At 41.3% G+C, this 19,562-nt stretch overlaps 1 protein-coding gene across 4 annotated transcripts in view; it reads right to left on the reverse strand.

Moving 5' to 3' along the window:
• tmem19 (transmembrane protein 19) overlaps positions 1-19,562 on the reverse strand; it is a 28,131-nt gene continuing 8,569 nt past the window's right edge. Inside the window, exons 1-8 of one of the 4 annotated variants that reach the window (XM_078165448.1) lie at positions 17,618-17,762; positions 12,568-12,715; positions 9,457-9,570; positions 3,282-3,419; positions 3,122-3,198; positions 2,032-2,209; positions 1,040-1,249; positions 1-929 (exon numbers count right to left, since the gene is read on the reverse strand). In XM_078165448.1, coding sequence (XP_078021574.1) covers positions 769-929; positions 1,040-1,249; positions 2,032-2,209; positions 3,122-3,198; positions 3,282-3,419; positions 9,457-9,570; positions 12,568-12,709 — 1,020 coding nt within the window. In that variant the 5' untranslated portion in view covers positions 12,710-12,715; positions 17,618-17,762 and the 3' untranslated portion in view covers positions 1-768. Of the gene's footprint in view, positions 930-1,039; positions 1,250-2,031; positions 2,210-3,121; positions 3,199-3,281; positions 3,420-9,456; positions 9,571-12,567; positions 12,716-16,122; positions 16,390-17,248; positions 17,392-17,617; positions 17,763-19,562 lie in introns of those variants that run through there. The other 3 variants (XM_078165446.1, XM_033615327.2, XM_033615329.2) reach the window with 3 other exon arrangements.

Here is a 19,562-nt window from a genome sequence, read left to right on the forward strand (position 1 = left end):
TTTTTATTCTTGATTTATTCACATTATGAATACCGGTAAATCATCAGCCTATTATTCATACTTTCTATGTAAGTGTGCACTGTATACACAGGTGTATGCTTGAATGCCACTGTCAGCATGTGGCTGTTACACAGTCTATCCACCAGAGGGCGTTCCAACATTACCAATGAACACTTGTAATTACCAACAGGAGGAAGCTTTCTTGCTCAGTAATAATGTTAGGCACCAAATATCATTAACATGTTGAGTTTAATGAACATTTTCAATCACAGATCAGGTCCTAAATGGCCAGCAGAGGTGATCTCCATTGTTTACATCACTCTTTTGCCTATTCTGATATTTTAACGTAAGAGGCAAAGCAAAGTGAAATTTGCTAATTAGAGAAGACGATTAAAACACAGACATTTGAAGAGTCATGTCAGGATTTTATTTGAAATACTTTTTTGGCTTTCAGTTTATATTATGAGTAAGCAGTCCCACTTCTTGCCTGTCCATCAGTAGTATCTGTTTTATTGGGATGTATATGTGCAGTCATCTGTAGGACATCGTTGAGTTAATGTATGAAACACTACACAAAGTTTTCATCACTCTATTTATTTTCCTCTTCATCAGAGCCTCTCAGCATGTCCAACATAATGTCCCGTATTAATACAGGAGGAGAGTGTTGTTGTTTTAACCTTTAGTGTGACCAACACATTACTCAAATGTCTTTAATAATTCTGTCTGTGATCGGTCGTCTGGCTCCGTGTTGTTTATCCGTCTGTCAGTCTATCGTGGCCACATCCCCCACGCCAGCCCGGGCAGGATGAGTGCGATGAGGACGGAGGAGAAAAGGTTGACGGCGTTGTTGTCTAAGATGGGTTTCCCACAGATCCGCCGAGTGGTGGCAGATTCGTAACTCACCACCTTCCTGATGCTCGAGTCAAAGCCTGGAGACGGACAGAGCGAGAGGAGACCAGGTTAGAGAAGCAGCATCAGTTGCCATGGTGATCTAGGCAGATTTAAAGAGAGGGATGTACCATGATACCACTGGTCCTACCTGAGTACTGCATGTGAGCTCCCAGGAAAGAGTCCAGCATCGACCCCAGCAGGCCAGCCACACCGCCATACATCATGATGGGCCACTGAGGGTCCGCCAGGTGCAAGTCGCTGACCACTAGAAGCTGTGTTGCATAGTACGCTGCGCCCACCGTGAACCCACCGAGGAAGCTGGCGACAAGTCCGACAGTCGTGACCCCTCCGTTTGTTCCTGGAGGGCACGAGAGCAGAAAAATAATAAGTAGATCGCAATAAGCAGAAGAACCAGTGTGAACATGTTCAGTCCATAAACTAGCTCTAATCAATCAAAAACATTTCAGGGTCAAATTTAGGAAAACCATTAATTTGACCATCGATACAAAGAAACTGTGTGTGCTGCTGAACTTTTGCCTCCTCCGTCTGCGTCATCATATACATCCACACAAACAGCCTTTTACACTGAAGTCACACTTCACTTTACAGTCGAGTACAGTAGCTGTAGGTCAGTCGATTGTATCACAGACTGGAAAACTGATTTCATGTCAATGATATCACAGCAAACAATTCAATTCAATTCAATTTATAAAGCCCAATATCACAAATCACAATTTGCCTCACAGGGCTTTACAGCATACGACATCCCTCTGTCCTTAGGACCCTCACAGCTGATCAGGAAAAACTCCCCAAAAAACCCTTTAACGGGGAAAATGATCTGATGACACTTACACAGCAGACAGGACGGATTAGTGTTAAAGATTTAAGGAGTTAGGACTGTAAGCAGCTGAAACTTCCTTCAGTGTTCACTGTTCAGGAGCTGAATTATCCACAGATGTCTCTTCCTCGCCAAAACAACAAACCAAAAGGACTCATCTGATTAAATTTCAATCAGATTGGATCAAAACCTAAATGTGGATTGTTCATAAGAAAACAAGGATTAGCAATTCAGATTAAATCACATAATCCTGTGACTTTGTGGATGTGTTGAGCACCCAGTGATTGTTTTCAGCCTCTCACCTGCAGGAACTTCCTTCCAGGTGGTGATGAGTCTCGGCTGTGATTGGCTGAGGACGGGCCCCACCTCTGACGCCCAGGTGTCCCCGGTGCTGCATGCGAGCGCGCCCAGTAGAGACAGGCACATCCAGGAGGCCGAGTACTGTTTGCTGAAGTCAATGGGGATCTCACCTGGACCCACCTGAAACATGGCGGCCATTTTAAAGAGTCAGACACCACATTTACATACAACTGAAAGCATTTAAAGGATCAGCAGTTTGTTTTTTTGTAATTTCAATTTTTTTGTTTACAGTCAATTCTTATACCACATGTCGCAGTGGAAAGCTTTCCTGCTTATGAGCGCGGCGTGTTGGAAAAGCAACTGTACTTTACAGACAGAGAGAAAGAGGGTGACTCGGTGGAGAGACTGTGGTGGAGGAGAAAACTGGTGGTACTTTCCATCCATCCATTGTTGGGCTCATATCGGGGGGACGAGGAGTCTGCTTACAGGGACGAGGTACAGAGACTGTGCTGGACTGGAGTGGTGCTCAGTGAATAACCTCACACTGAACACCACTGAAACAAAGCAGATGATTCTGGGCTTCAGGAAGAAGCCTGACCCCTCTGCACCAGCAGAGCATGTGTGGAAAGAGGGAGTCCATGTTTCTGAGGATCTCTCCTGGTCACCCAACACCACGGTGACAATAAGAAGACCACAAGCATGCCCACTAGCTCACCTAGTAGAGCAGGCACCACATGTACAAAGCATGTTGCTGCATGTCATCCCCAGTCTCTCCCCCTTTCATGCTCAAATAAAAGCCCCAAAAATATCTTTAAAAAAGAGCACAACAGAGGCTTTGCGTCCTCAGGTGAAACAACATGGAGAGGAAGCTGCAGGTGGCGTTCTACAGGACAACCATCGAGAGCGTCCTCACATACGGCGTCTCTGTGTGGTAAAGAGATAAAAAGGCTCCGCCCTGCCCTGGAAGAATTCGCCACTTCACGCTACATCAGCAGTGCAAAAAACATCATAAAAGAAGGTGAACGGGACTTATGATGCTTGTTAAGGTCGCTTCACGACACGACTGTTCTCTAATAAATGGTGTGTGTTTACCTCAATCATATAAAGCAGTGCCAGCTCTGTGGGAACTCCTCCATTACAGAAGACCTGGACCCAGTTCCTCTGCCCCCCTGACACAAACACAGAGGTTAACACATTTAAATATGAATATTAATTTAAAGAAAAAAAGAGAGCACACCTTCATGTCTCTCACCTTCTTTGTACTCGGCGTCTATTTTCTTCTTCTGTGCTCCTCCCCAGCGGGTCAGTTTGGAGGAGGTGATGAAGAAGGCCAGCAGGGCGGAGAAGAAGCTGTAGTTGGCCATCGTCAACACAAATCCCACCAGCAGGGCTGAGAACACACACGTCATGTTAGAGGAACTCTTTTTTACTTCAACAACAGATGAATGTTTCTTAGAAAGCTGATCCATGTTCTCACTTCCTGTAAACACATCTAAGTCTTCAGTAACGATGATCTCAGATGTTCCAACACTCAGCAGAGGGCCATTTGACGTCATCTACTTTCTAACACATTTGACTTTTTATGTATATCAAATTGATTCATTAGGGCCACAAAGATTCACCCTGTCCTGACGACGAAGATGACGGCCTTATGAAATCAAACAAAAGGTTAATTTTTTTGGTCATTAAATAAAAGTTAAAAGAAAATGCTCATCTGTTCTCTAATAAGAAGCTTTGGTGTGAAAATGTGACCCAGAAAACTTCAAACAAAAATAAGCTTCACGTCAAACCTCTTGGAAAATCTCTTCAGTGACTCGATGATCTTTAACTATATCAGCTGCTTTTATAAAACACAGCACGAATCAAAGGAGAAACTGCTGCAAACATGTTGGACGTCTGCAGCAGACTCTTTGGCTACAAAGACTTTCAGTTGTATCACAACATGGAGGACAGGATGTGGAGATGACCTGTGGTAAACTTCCCTCCATCAAACCAGCAGCCAGATCTGCCTGCTCAGACTGCATCTTATATGGCGCCAACATGGACACAAAGGTATCGAGAGAGCCGCCCAAATTGTCAACAGTCATGGTTTGGTTTTGTTTGGTTTGGTCTGTCAGCCCGGCAGCAGGGATTTGCATCTCCATGACAACAGGTCCACCTGCTGAAGGTGTGTCTTTAACTGATGATGGCTTGTCTTGAGTGATGAGGTGTAAAAGCAGCGAGCTGATCCACGCCTAAAGTCCACTGTTATTTTGGCAGCAGGGCAGGTGAAAGAAGTTTACCTGTTGGAGGTGAGCTGTTTGTCTGCAGCTCTTCATCATCATCATCATCATCATCCTCATCATCATCATCATCTCACTGTGGCTGTTTCTGATTTCACTCTTCCTCCCTGCCGTATCATTAGACTTGTCTTTACTGAAGAAAAGCTGCTGACAAAGTTCTGCTAATTCGGTGATAACACATTCCATTTCCTGTAGATTCTTCACAATAAAAGTCTCCTGTTATTTTGTCATGTAAAAACTTTTATTGTGAAGCAGCAAAATAAGGAAATGTTGAGTTTTGGAGCAACAACTTCTAACACATAAAGTACAAACAGGATGCAGGAGAGAAAACACACACAGAGACTCTTCGCCTGTCTCTCTGGTCTCCTGCAGACAGACGGGAGAGTCTCACATCACACACTTGTTTCGGGGGGAGAAGCAGTGTCTGACTTTTGGACCTTCTCTGGAGAAGGTCCAATTCTGGCGCAGCTTGGTGTGGCACATCTAAACTGACAACGGAAACACAAATCGCTGCGGCATGGCTTTACCCAGCGCGGCCGAGAGTGACAATGGAAAAAGGGTGCTGCTGTGAGGTGACAATGCTCAACACTGCACCACCATGCCGCCATTTTTTAAAAACAAATATATATATATATATATATTTTTTTTTTTTACATATTACACATATTTTTTTTACTGCTATAGTTACTCATCAGATCTACATGAAATCATTATGATCAATATTAGACTTAAGACTTTCCTCTTTGATAAAGCTTATAGTTAGGGCTGGCTCAGGCTTGTCCTGTACCAGCCCCTAGTTAGGCTGACTTAGGCCTAGTCTGCCGGAGGACCCCCCTATAATACACCTTCTACTTGCAATGGGGTATTTTTATAGTGTTCAGGGTTGGAAATTAGAACCAGCCAAAGCAGCTGCTACATTTGCTTCATTCACCACCTAGAAAACAATGGTGATCAACAGATACTGGACCCAGCAGCATCAGTGGCAGGTGGACAGACGACAGATCACTGAAGTATTTCTGATGAATACGACCTCTGAAACAAACCATTATGAATGTCTTACATTCAGCCCAGAGCTGTGTGTGTTATGTATCGACCAGTAAAAAGCTGTGGTTTTAATGAGATCATGGAGCGTTCCTCCCAGTATGACTCAGTGTCTACAAGAGATACTGATGGTTTGATTTCTCAGAATCCTGAAAGACTGAAGGAACATGAGTGGTTTTACTGAAGGCATCACTGAGATGTAAAGAGACTGATAACTGATTAATGATACCCTGCAGGAGTCAACGGGATCATGCGTACGGTCCTGTGTGTGTGTGTGTGTGTGTGTGTGTGTGTGTGTGTCCGTAGCTAATCTCACTGACCACCAGACCAATCAGAATTATATTTTTGTGTGAACTTTGAGTGTTCCCTCAGAGACATTTTGTGGTTGCACTGATCCACAACTTTCAAAGAACCTGTTTCACTGACTTCAGTGGCTGCAGACTGTTGCTGATTCCTCTGTGATGTGTGTGATCAATAAAATCATGTAGCAAAGGGCATCTCTCCAGACATCGTCTCGGCTAAAAACAACGAGGCTTCCTGTCTGTTACAGGTCACGTTCTGAACTTTGTCACGGCTGAAAAACATCCCTAAAATCAGTTTGGTCTCATCATGAACTGAAGCTCCTGCAGATTAACGGAACACTTCGCCCTGACATGATCGTTTATATATCAGTTACTCAGCCTGTGTTACGTTGGATTCATAGAAAACTTTGTTTTTCTCTGATGCCTCTACGGTGAACGGAGAATCAAAAAACTGACGAATAATCCAAGTTTCATTGATCCATTCGCATCATCAGTACTTTACAAACACATGACTTTTACCTGAAAAGATTAATATTTAAAACACTTCCACATACAATAAGGTGACTGATGCTGGCTGATTGGCCAAATGAGCTTTTCCTTACAGGGATGATGAAGTTTCCCTCCACCACAGTTCTAGTGAACCTGCTGCTCTCTGTAAAGAACTGAGAGAGGGGTGGTGGTTGGATTTTAAATACCAGGCTGGCATCTCTGAGCTTCAGGATGTTTTCCCAGCTTGGACATGGACAGCTAGGGCATGCTTTTCCAGGATGGTGCAGTGGTGGTGGCGAATGGGTTCATTGTCTAGAACCTTCAAAGCCTGTTTATAAACTGACTGGATTGGTGACAGGGTGGTTCTACAGGTCTGAGACCAGCTGGTTAGACAGGATGTAAGATGGGACATGATTATTGCATTGAAGTAGAGTTTTGCTGTTTCCATGTTGAGGCAGTCACAGATGTATTTGAAGTTGGCGATGTAAAACTTTATGGTCTGTGTGACTTTTTTTACCTGCTTTTTGAAGGTGAGGTTTGAGTCCAGGGTTATGTCGAGAACATGCAGACAGTTTTCTTTGCATTAAGGTGGAGACAGTTATCGGAGAGCCATTTAACTATGTGAGTCATTACTGTGTTCAGTTTGTATGCTGCATGGGTTTTGTTCCCAGCATGTACATAAACTACTGTGTCATCTGCATACAACTTATTAAGGTTTGAGATATTTGTACCTAACTTGAATACTTTATTCATAAGTTTATGCTACTTTACACTCTGCAGAGAAATTCTGCAGCTTTCTTTCTCCAAACACACCTTTGTTTCTATTTTACCTTCATCAGTCCTCAGGACAAAAAGCATCAGGCGTGTCTCGATGTTCCTTCACTAACCTGTGAGTCTGAATTTATTGGTGAGGACACAGGACAGGTTTTCTTCTGATGACTCTTTCATGAAGGTCATACCTTACCAGGTGTGTCTGCACAGTACAACAGTGCACCACAACTCTTCCTTTCTAACAATCCTACGAGCAACTCTCTCACAAAGTTTTCAGCTTGACCTCCACAGTAGGGATGTCACAATTATAGATTTACTTGGTCTGATTATTGTCAGAGAAATAATCACGGTTTTACGATTATCACGATTATTATGCATTAATTGATTTCACACTATTAATGTGTAAAATCACATGAACACATAGATCTTTAAGTTTCATTTATTTCCATTATTTTTTGTTTAAATTACAATTTCATGTCTGATGAAGTGCCTGGGCCTGAAACGTTACGTGTGGTGATATTCACATGAAATCTTCGGAGCAGTATCTAGTGTGCAGGCTCACTTAACTTCATAGTTAACCAGCATGGCTACCACAGCATCCTGCAGCGACATGCCATCCCATCCGGTTTGCGTTTAGTTGGACGATCATTTATTTTTCAACAGGACAATGACCCCAAACACACCTCCAGGCTGTGTAAGGGCTATTTGACCAAGAAGGAGAGTGATGGAGTGCTGCGGCAGATGACCTGGCCTCCACAGTCACCGGACCTGAACCCAATCCAGATGGTTTGGGGTGAGCTGGACCGCAGAGTGAAGGCAAAGGGGCCAACAAGTGCTAAACACCTCTGGGAACTCCTTCAAGACTGTTGGAAAACCATTTCAGGTGACTACCTCTTGAAGCTCATGGAGAGAATGCCAAGAGTGTGCAAAGCAGTAATCAGAGCAAAGGGTGGCTATTTTGAAGAAACTAGAATATAAAACATGTTTTCAGTTATTTCACCTTTTTTTGTTAAGTACATAACTCCACATGTGTTCATTCATAGTTTTGATGCCTTCAGTGAGAATCTACAATGTAAATAGTCATGAAAATAAAGAAAACGCATTGAATGAGAAGGTGTGTCCAAACTTTTGGCCTGTACTGTATATCTTCCACACTGCACACTGACACTGAAACAGTCTGATGACTAAAAAAATGATTTGACCTCACGCTGTGTGCACACAAACTGCAAAACTATCCATTAAAAAAGTTTTTGAGACGTGCCTTAGCTTGTCACGTTGCACTGTAAGCCCAACTCGTATCATACCACTACGCCATTAATTGCAAATGACACGCTAACATATAATTTTTAATTCAATGTTACAATAAATAAATCGAGATTGAGGTATTTTAACCCAGTTATTGTGCATTTACCTTTACTTGCCCATGTAAAGCCGGGTGGTTTCCCGCAGGTGTTGTATCATGTTGCTCGTGTTTGATCCTTTGGCCGCGACTTTTTTGCGGCATGTTTTACAAACTGGAAAGCCGTCGTCAATAATGATCCCTTGGTCATTTTGCGATAGCCAAAATGATCCCACACGGCTGACTTTATCTGTTTTCTGGGGGGGAATAAGTCTTCATACTCCATCACTCGGAGACGCCTATTCAGCCGTACCGCTTGTGTAACTTTGTTTTCGTTCCGTGCGACTGCGAGTGGCGCTGATCTGCCTACTGTATATGGTTCCGCATAATCTTTGGAGAGTGACAGTGTTGAGGAATCTTTACGAAGAATTAACGTGGTGTTTAAAATCGCGGTTAATAGTGAAATCAAGTAATCGTGACATCCCTACTCCACAGTTCCTGTTAACTGCCATTTCTTAATGCCAAGACCAAGTGAAGACTTCTTCTAGTCTTCATCAGGTCTTTGAGTGTTCAGAGTGCAGGCAGCTGTTTAGAGGAGCCCATGGCTGCTGACTGTTGGGACAAGCTGTCAGGAGTCATCTGCTCTGTCCTCACCATGACTGTCAACAAGCTCACTAAGGTCTGAGACCCTGGGAGAAGTTGTCTGAGAACTCCAATGTCTCGGGGTGTCCAAACTTTTGGACGATGCTCCTTTAACTTTTTTCACTCTAAAACTGTACAAAACAAAAATAAAACACTGATCTTATTCAAAAAGTTGAAAAGCATGTTTCATCTTTAACTTCATGCCTTTTGGAGATCAGCTCATCTTCTACTCACTGAACTACTCACAGTAAAAGACACTTTGACCAGGCACTGTTAATCCTGTTTTTACAATGAACACTTGGGCTGACCTGAACGCTTTGAAGCTCTGATCACTGCTGTGGTAATCGACGTCTAAATCAGTATTCAAATACTGGCATTAATTGACTAGATGTTGAAAAAGTCAAATGTCTGGAATAGTTTCAAACCTCTGAAGTTGTAGGTCAGAAAACCAAAAGTTTGAGCCGAGGTGAAACACATCGTCCCCTCTCTACAACCTTCACATTTCACAGTCACTCAATCTGCTGTTGACACAAATTCATCAGTGCAGCTTTATGGACACACCTCCCAGAGCTCCTGAGTGGGTCAGACTGCTTCTCTTCAGCGCCCGGAGCGTCAGCACAAGAGGAACCAAGATGGAGAACAGCCATCGCCACGGTGACACAGGCTGCAGTGTTCCTGTAAACAGACACGCACACACAAACTCAGACCACCGTCACAATCGCTGTAACATTCTCCACCTGAGAGAGATCTGGTGGTTTCACACGTTTTCTGAATGAGAGGATCGTTTGACAGCAGCACAAAACCCCCTCAGTTTAATGAACACGTGCAGCGAGCAAAACTAAATCCCAACGAGCTTGTAACCGTCCATTGGGGTCGCTCTGGTGACAGGAAGGCAACTCTGCAGACACAGATACACTGTTTATGTTTTTATGGGCTGATCCTGCTGTTTTTGTTTGAATTTTGTTTTTTTCTTCAGAAATGTTTTTGCAGATTTCTGCGAGATGTCACATCACAGACACATCAGACTTTCACCAATGACTGGAAGTTGCGTGCAAATGCTGCCAAGAAATATGACCCCAATTAGCCAGATGGTGGTAATTAGACTTTACATTTTGGAAAGGCCGAATTGCAGTTCGTCACAGAAGTCAGGCTCAGTCTGCTCTACAAAAAAACCTCAAGTCTGACCTCCTAGATGTTCTGCCATTCTGAATTTCTGATGTTTATTTTTCATGTGAAATTATTTTGAAATTTCTTAATAGGGGGCGCCTCCACGCAATTTTGAAGTTTTCAAAAAATTATTTTTTAACATCTCCTAAACAGTACGTCTGACTTGTACCAAATCTTCTGTGGATCGTTACTGGATGAAGCTCATTGATAGTTATCACAAGCTTGTTGCAACCACCAGGGAGCACTACAAATTCAAAAAATGGGCGTGGCATTAACACAAATCAGACTATAAATCAGAAACTGTTTGTCCAATTATTAGAAAATGTCCAGGATATATACCCTGGAAATCCAGAGTTCTCCCTAGAGCACAATTTGAATTTGCTCAGCGAGTCACTCTGGCAATCAGTAATGATGCTCATTACCCATGCACAGCTGCAACAAAGTAGTCCGGAATCAGTCAGTAAACATTGCAAGATGGCTACGGATGAACACCAGTTGTTTAAAACAGCTTTGGCCGCTACAATGAACGAGTTAGACTTGGCTTTTTCTCTAAAAGAGGAACAGAAGACGGCGCTCAAATCTTTCCTTTGCAAGAAGGACGTTTTTGCTGTTTTGCTGACAGGATACGACAAGAGTCTACTCTACCAGTTAGCTCCGCTGGTAGCTAAGCTCTGGATACGTCACCCCGTGTGTTGTTCTGATTGGTCGTAGTGTTATCCAATTGCATGCAGTGATATTTTCAAATGCATGCTTGGGGCCGCCCCTCGAGTTGGGCCATTTGCATTACTCATAGCCAGACCCTAAATCTTTCTAGATTTTAAATTTTGAATTTAAAAAAAAAAACCCAACTCATTTTTGACATCTCCTCTTAAACTGTACGTCCAATTTGTGCCAAATTTTCTGTGAATCATTAATGTATGAATCTCATTTTTAGTTATCATAAGCTTGTTGATATCTCATTGTATTTTGAAAATATTGACCTATGAACTTTAAAAGGGACAAAGCTCAGCATGTTTCTGGACCTAACTCCACAACCGTTTGGCCAATCATCACAAAACTTGCAGAATATGTCTACATAAGTACCTGAATTGAATCCTAGGAGTGTCATTTAAATCGAACACTAGGGGGTGCGACAAATGCAAAAAACGGGCGTGGCATTATCAAAAATCAGACTATAAATCAGAAATGTTGTCCAATTATTACAAAACTGCAAGATGTGTTAAATGATAATGCTGAGCCACGTGTGTAAAATTATTTTCCAAAAATGTTCATTGGCGCGGCCATGAATAGATGAACGTTTGTCCAAACATCACCAAACTGGGTGGATGTTAATAAAGCTATCGAAACAAGTGTCCAAAATGTTTCTGCTATTGACCCCCAGGGGCCGACAGTGTCGCCAAAGAAAAGCATTGCCCAGCAGAGATGTGGACGTGAATGAGAATCTGTTAAATCGTCATAAAGCTAGGGGTGGGTGATAACAATATTCTTGACGATGTGACAGATTTCAGAAAAAAATTAAGAACACAGAATCACAACTAATTAAGTGATCTAGTTTCACAGTTTGCTTCAAATATTCTGTAAAAACGAAAGAAAAATTATCTCTCGTTTCTTTAGTTTGTGAACAACAACAGTAACTCAGAGTGAGATTCAGATTCTGTTACAATATTAATAGTTCAACTAAATCTTATCTACCACTAATTACACATTTAAACAAATGTCCCCTGGGATCTATATATATATATATAAATCATCTCTACCCATCAGGCTGTAACCTGTGACAGGCTGTTAGGACACAGTCACATATATAGAGTTTATTCACGTAGGTTTCCAACAGCAAAGGAATTTTTCATATCATATAAAAAACTAAACCGGTATTATCGTGAACAAGATGATGTGACACAGCCCTACATAAAACCTGTCAGTTATCTTTAATGCAGGTGTCAAAGGTCGTGACCCTTTGCAGTCCATGCTGGCCTGAACCCCAGAATTACTGTTTTTATTGTGCAGTTTTCCATTACATATTTATTTTTCTGGACCTTTGCAGTACATGCTTTTTAATTTACTCTCTCCATGTTTATCATGCACCAAAACACTGGGGCAGATTCTTCTAATTGCGAAAGTTATTTATATGTAAACCCGATGACACCCTCCTGCTCAGATGAAGAATTTATTGCGGACACGGTCACGCAAGAAAGCTACTAAAAATTACACTGATAAGATCATGGCTGAAGAAACAACTCCAAACTGGACAGAGTGTGACGTTACACGATTTATGGGAAAACCATAACAAATGGTGCTGTTGAGGATGATTCAGGAGAATTTACTGTGGTATTTGGAGCAGAGCACATGATTTGATCTGACTTTTTTTGAGGACATTTTTCAGAATAAATTTTAAAGGTTTCACGTTACCAGATGTGTTTCCACTAAATGTTTCTCAACACATAATAAAAACGTAAACACTGCAGTGTTAGCGTTCACCAGACCTGGATGTTTGTTCAGACTCACCGTAGTAGGTGCTGATGGTGAGGGAGACGACCCAGAAGAAGAGGGACAGTGCCAGAGTGGCACACAGCACGATCATATCAGTCATCATCTTGATGCTTTCCTTCATCAGCACGTCATTATCAGAGTCCATGTTGACGGACATGCCGAGCTGCAGACAGGACACACGGTCGGATACATGATGTCAGCGTGCACAGAGAAATTCAGGCATTTGGTAACTTTAAATCTTACATATCGTGTTTATCTGTCATGGTTACATTTTACTTGCCACCTTTGTGCTGAAACTTGGGCCACAGCAGCAGGTGGTCAGGTCGACCTGCAAGCTGAGCAGGAAGTGGATTCACCGCGCAACACAGCTGTTAGTCTTTACACGTGACTCAAGAATAAAAGTTTAAGATGATGTGACTGAACTGTTTGAAGCTCCAAAGCATCATTCAGCATGTTGACATTTGGATTCTGAATCAAAAGTGGAATGCTGCGCAGCTTTTTTCTTCGATGGTTGATTAAACAACACTAATATTATTAGTATTATACTGTTAGTAGAATTAGAGTCCAGTTGTGGCTGCGTATCACTGTTTGAGACTTCTGTGATCTGAGCATTTCTGATGACACCTGTGTGCTGTCCAAAAGTCCAAAAGCTAAAACCATTATTGAAAACAGAGAGCTGTGAAATTCACAACATGTTTTTATCAAACCGAATATTCTGCTTCAGTCGCATTTATCAATTCAGTTCAATTTAATTTAAATTATTTTTTTGACCTGAGCTGGATGAGAGTAGGAAGTGAGGGAGTGAAAACTGAGTTATGATGTTATAAAATATGACGACAGACATTCAAAGCTTAATTTGAAAACCTCAAAAAAAATTTCAATGTAAAATATTACATTCTGTACAACACTGATTTTTGTTCAACTAAAGGTTTGTGGAACGCTCACGTTTCTTGTTAATGTTTCCCAAATGTTTATAATAAAGGCAGACAGTAATATTTTACCATGACTGAAAGAAATACAAAAAATAGAAGAACAGCACCAGGTTACAGTGTGTGATGTCAGACAGCATGATGACATCACAGAATAAAAAGAAGCGTGACATGTAACACATCAGCGTCGGCCTCTAGTGTGACATATAACATACGTGTCAGCAGCTCTTTATAAACAATAACAATGACATCACATGTCAATAACAATCATTTAGTGTCCCTGTTATGTGGCGGCTGATCTCGTCCTCTGCTCGGAGGGTAAGGAGCTCCTGGACCTCACTGTTTTCACTGTTTGTTGACATTTTCAGCCGCTGTTCTTTTTCTTCGAGTTAGCTGCTAACTGCTATCAGCTGCCGTTCTTATTTTTTGAGTTATCTGCTAACTGCTTACAGCTGCTGTTCTTCTTTTTTGAGTTAGCTGCTAACCACTAACTGCTACTTTTTAAATCTCCTGCAGTGGGTCGTACGTAAAACACATTGTCAAAACATCACGCCGCCCATGATCACGTCCTGCCGGCTGTTCTTTTTTACACAGATGTCATTTTGGCGCGGTTACTACCTACAAATTTGGCTTAAAGGCAAAACAACTCTGTCCCTCCATTCTGTGATCGTAACTTTAATATAGAATGGAGTGACAGAATAACAGCGTGATATTTAGAGTATAAACTGAAGATGTTTTGATATCTGCCATCGTTGTAACACAGCAGCACACAGAGAAGTGCCTCTCTCTGTTTTTTAATTGTTGTGAGCTTTTTCTGACCTTTAACTTTGAAATGTTTATTTAGTTATGAATATTTGAGGTTATAGAAAAATTCTAAAAGGACCGATTCACAATGTCTTCCTGTCTGTTTCTTGCTCATGCTGACCTTTACAAAAATCCCCTCCTGATTGTCAGTGTCAGCGCTGGGGCACAAAATCCACACAGTCCTCGTTCTGTGCTAAAATGTATTTGGATTTTTATCCGAGGGGGATAAAAGGCTTCAGCAGACCAGATTATTATAATAACGTGGATGTCTCAAGTCTTCCTGGTACAAAATTCCCTTTATATTCCCACTATCCTTTGACCACAGCTCAACAGGGAAACTGCTTGTGGAAACACAAAGAGGGAATTGTACACTGAGGAGACTGTAGTTTTATGAGGTACCCGCTGAAACTGTTCAGACTCCTGAGCACTCAAATTGATTTTACTTTGTAAAACAAGGACTGATTATTTCTTCCTCCATCACTGACACTGCACCACAAAGAGATGGTTCAACAGGAGGAATGATGACCGCCAGCAAAACCAGTTTCAGGTTTCATGTGGTGGAAGAAGTATTCAGAGCCTTTACTGGAGTAAAAGTACTAATCATGTCAGCATGTCAAGTATCATGTCATGTCAAAAGCATGTACAGGAGAGCTGTCAGAAAAATTTAGTGCAGTAAAAAGTACATTATTTCGCTCTGAGATGCTGAGGAGAAGGTGAAAGTAGCAGAAAATGGAAATACTTTAGTAAAGTACAAGTACACTGAATTATGTACAATAATTAGTGCAATAATTCACTTATCTTTACATACCAGTTTTACACATTTATATGTGGCACAAGGCACATATCTTTATATTTTTACACACTTCACACACTCATATCAAAGTTTTATATTTTAAATACTTTAGACACTGGTGTTAACACTGAAGCATAATGCACATTTTTTACTTTTGTATTTTTGACATAGTTTGCACTTTGTACTTCTTGTTTCTAATCCTATAATTCCATATGCTTTACATCAGAACGACTGTGACAAATAGACTGAGGAACAGCTTTTTCCCCAGGGCTGTGGCCTCCATCAACCCCCTGCACTCACATACACACCAGCCCCAAACTGAGGAACTGACCTTTGCACTTTGAACTGCACCGTTGCACTTTACCTCACCTTGCTGCTGTTTTTACACTGCCTGCTGCCTCTTTTATCGAAGTTTTTATACTGCTGCTATATCTCTCACACACTTTATTGTTTTTATACCTTACTGACGTCTTTTTATATTTATATTTATATTTATATACTGTCTGTCCTTTTTATTGTGCTGTTATCTTGCCGAGGGTACTACACGTAATTTCGTTGTGCAGTGCACAATGACAATAAAGTCTTCTTCTTCTTCTTCTTCTTCTTCTTCTGTGAGGAATCACAATTTCCTCCTGGGGATCAATGAAGTATTTCTGATTTTGTTTTGAAGTATCTTTTTCATATTTTAACGGTATTTTTTCTTTTTAATTTTACAATTATGTTAATAAGTTTATTGTATATTTAATGCAAACACCAAACACCAAAGCAAACTCCCTGTCAGTAACAAACCTTGTTGGTAATAAATCTGACTCTGATTCATTTCTCCACCTGTGGACTGTTGTTTGAAGCACACTGAAAAGGTTCATTAACTGCTGCACTTTAACGCTAACGGAACCGAGGTTAGCTAACGTTAGCTCCGAGCTAACTGTCACCTGTGCCTTTAAATCCAGTTTTGTAAATTATGAGTGAAACATTTAAACAGAGATATTTCACAACATGTCAGTCATTATTTTATTAACACTTTCTGAATGTTTGTAAACTCACCCTTTAATTCAGGAGCCATCGTGACTTCTGTACAGAAACCTTTATCCTACTTCAGAAGCTAACTTTAACTCCAGCTGAGACGAAACTGAATCTTTCTCCTTTAAACAGCGGCCTACAACACAAACTGTTTCCCTGATGATTAGGGTAACTAAGATCAAATACAATAGTGAGTAACAACGAAGTGACTGTGGCTCGGTGATAAAACACTCAGACACCGGAGGGGAAGACAAGACCGAGACATTTAGTTAACGGACCGACTTCCGCAAACAAACCGTTGACAGCTCTTAAAGAGACAGTAACATGAAACCAACCCAACGAGCGTCTTTAAAAGAGAAGTACACACATTTACTAAATTCATTAAACACACAGTTAACACACATTAAACACACAGCAAACACACATGAAACACAGATTAAACACAGATTTAACACACATTAAACACACAATTAACACACATTAAACACACTAAACACACACCAAACACACATTAAACACTAAACACACATCAAACACACATTAAACACTAAACACACATTAAACACACATTAAACATGGCTTAATAGAGACAGTCTCAAACACAAATCAGCTTCACTATAACTCGCAGCATTCACAGACAAACACTTGTCTTTATCTGGACACATTTTCCCCACAAATACAACATGCTAACGTTATTAGCACAAGCCTATGGCATTTTACATTGTATAAATTAGCCTAGCAGCTAGCAATCTTTTCCTCTTCTCATTTAAAACCAGGGACAGCAGCAACATGTAACAAGCATAAGGGCACACATTCGGCTCCATTACAACTCACAAGGTTCACTGACAAAACAACTGTCTTATACTAAACACGTTTTGCAAACAAATACAACATGCTAACATTATTAGCACAATCCTATGGCATTTTACATTGTATAAATTAGCCTAGCAGCTAGCAGAGATTTCCTCTGCTCATATGAAGCCAGGATAAATCACACACAGGACTTAAAAAGCTATTTTAGTGGAGGCTTTATTGTCTTCACAATTTATTGTTTCTTCTCTGTGAAATTAAAGTAAATCAAATCTTCCACTGAGGGAAATGGTTTCAGCTCACAGAGACAGACAGGAGGTCTGCGTCACTGTGACATTACTTTTCTGGGGAGGTGCACGTCAGGCTGCGGCGTAGGTTACGGCGTCCATTCAGCAGAAGTTTAAATTAGCTTTTACTCCTGCGGTCTGAGAAAGTCCAAAAATATTGATGAAACTAAACAACTCTCTCCCCAATCCAAACACTAACTCAATTTATGATGTCATAGTGGATTGTGGGGCAGCTCCACAGACAATGATAAGATAACTTTATTTGCCATTTGCACACATGCACACAGTCTGGGTACAAAGGACTTCTTGTGCAAAAACACTCAGAGCCAAGTCAGAAATAGACATGTAATAAATAGTAAAAAAAATTACGTGCACACAACAAGGTATAAAAAGTATGATAAATACAAAAGTGTAAACTCCACCTGCAGGGCATTCAGAAAGTGTCACTGTGGTTAGTTCGTCCCTATTTGCTTTTGCCATCAGTCACAGTGAAGAAGCTGTTATAGCATCGTGTTGTGTGTGTGTGATTCTGCCGTCCGCTCTGCCGTGTCTCAGGCTGTGTGCTGAATGTCTGTGCCTGAGGAGGGTGTAAGCTGAGTGTTGTATGTCTTTAATGCATACCTTTGTTACAACCTCTTTGCTCTAAATGCGGGGCTTGAGTTTAAGGGGAGCACCTCTACTGCAGAAGTTTCCAGCTTCCTGGAAGAAAAAGAAGCACCACCTTTCTTTTGGACATGATGCGTTGATGACAGATCAAAACGTTCAGAGACAATCCCTGATCACACCTGGCCAGACATGTTAAGCCAAAATCTAAAAACCCTGAAATCTCAGCTTTTAAAAACTCTCCATTCACATTGAAGTAATTTGCACACACTGCAGGTGAAAATGTGGTTAGGTGGGAATCACCAGAGACCCCACGGTACGATATTATCACAATACATTAGTCACGATACAATATTACTGTGATTTTATACATTTTGCGATATGCTGAGTATTGGGATAAAATATACCGCAATATAGTCCCCTTTTCAGCTGCAAATTATGTCCCCAAAGGAAAACTTTGTCAGATAAAATAAAGTAGTTAGTCTGTTCATCTCACTTCAGTCATTTTTATTGCAGCAAAATTAATCTAGTAAACTGAAACAGCTATTGATTTTATTATTCTAGATGCTAAAGTAAAAAGCTTCAAACTTAAGTCTCTTAATTTTACAGATACTTAAACACTGTTCAGATATGTAATGCTGGTCTAAAGGAGACCTGCGGGGTCCCCCAGGGGTCAGTTCTGGGCCCCCTGTTGTTCTCTCTTTATATGCTACCCCTGGGGTCGATATTTAGGAAGCATGGTATTCCCTTTCACTGCTTTGCTGATGACGTGCAGGTGTATTTGCCGTAAAAGATTCTGTCCAAAGATTCCCTTCAGGCCGTGCTAAACTATGTAAGTGACATTAAAACATGGATGGACTTAAATTAAATGAAAACAAAACAGAGGTTGTCCTGTTCGGTCGTCCTGGTGTGGTTCAGGTCCTTGCCAGCTCCCTGGGCCCACTAGCACCTCACATGAGATCCCATGCTAGGAATCTTGGTGTGATTATTGATGGTGCTTTTAAGCTAGACAAACAGGTCAGCTCAGTGGTCAAGTCTAGCTTTTTTCAGCTGAGGCTTTTAGCCAAAGTTAAACTCTATCTAAGCCAGAAAGACCTCGAAACAGTTATCCATGCTTTTATTACCTCTCACTTAGATTATTGCAACTCCCTGTACGTCTGCATTGAGCAGTCAGAGCTTAACCACCTGCAGCTTGTTCAGAATGCAGCAGCTTGTCTCCTGACTGGGACAAAGAAACACGAGCACATAACTCCGGTGCTCTCTTCACTTCACTGGCTTCTGGTTAGGTACAGGATTGATTTTAAGATTCTTTTATCTGTTTTTAAGTCTCTGAATGAGCTGGCTCCAGAATACCTATCTGACCTTGTTGTGTTGCATCGGCCCCCCAGAGCCCTCAGATCAGCGAATCAGATGGTCTTGAATGTTCCTCGATCACTCTTAAAAACTAGAGGAGATCGAGCCTTTGCAGTCGCGGCTCCCACTCTGTGGAACGCATTACTGTTGACTGTGTGGACTGCGAATAGCCTCTCCACTTTTAAATCACTGATTAAGACTCACTTGTTCACCTCGGCCTTTGGTTGAGTACAGTCACCTCTATTGGGTCTTTTATCTTTGTTATATTTCACTGTATAAATGTTTTTTGTGTTGTTGTTTTTGCTTATTTTAACTGTAAAGCACTTTGATTGGCTGTTGGCTGTTTTAAAGGTGCTATATAAATGAAGAGACAGGAGCTGCAGAGGCGGCACAAATTCCTCAGCATCATAA

The sequence above is a fragment of the Epinephelus lanceolatus genome, chromosome 23 (assembly GCF_041903045.1).
Source record: "Epinephelus lanceolatus isolate andai-2023 chromosome 23, ASM4190304v1, whole genome shotgun sequence".
NCBI classification, from domain to species: Eukaryota; Metazoa; Chordata; class Actinopteri; order Perciformes; family Serranidae; genus Epinephelus; species Epinephelus lanceolatus.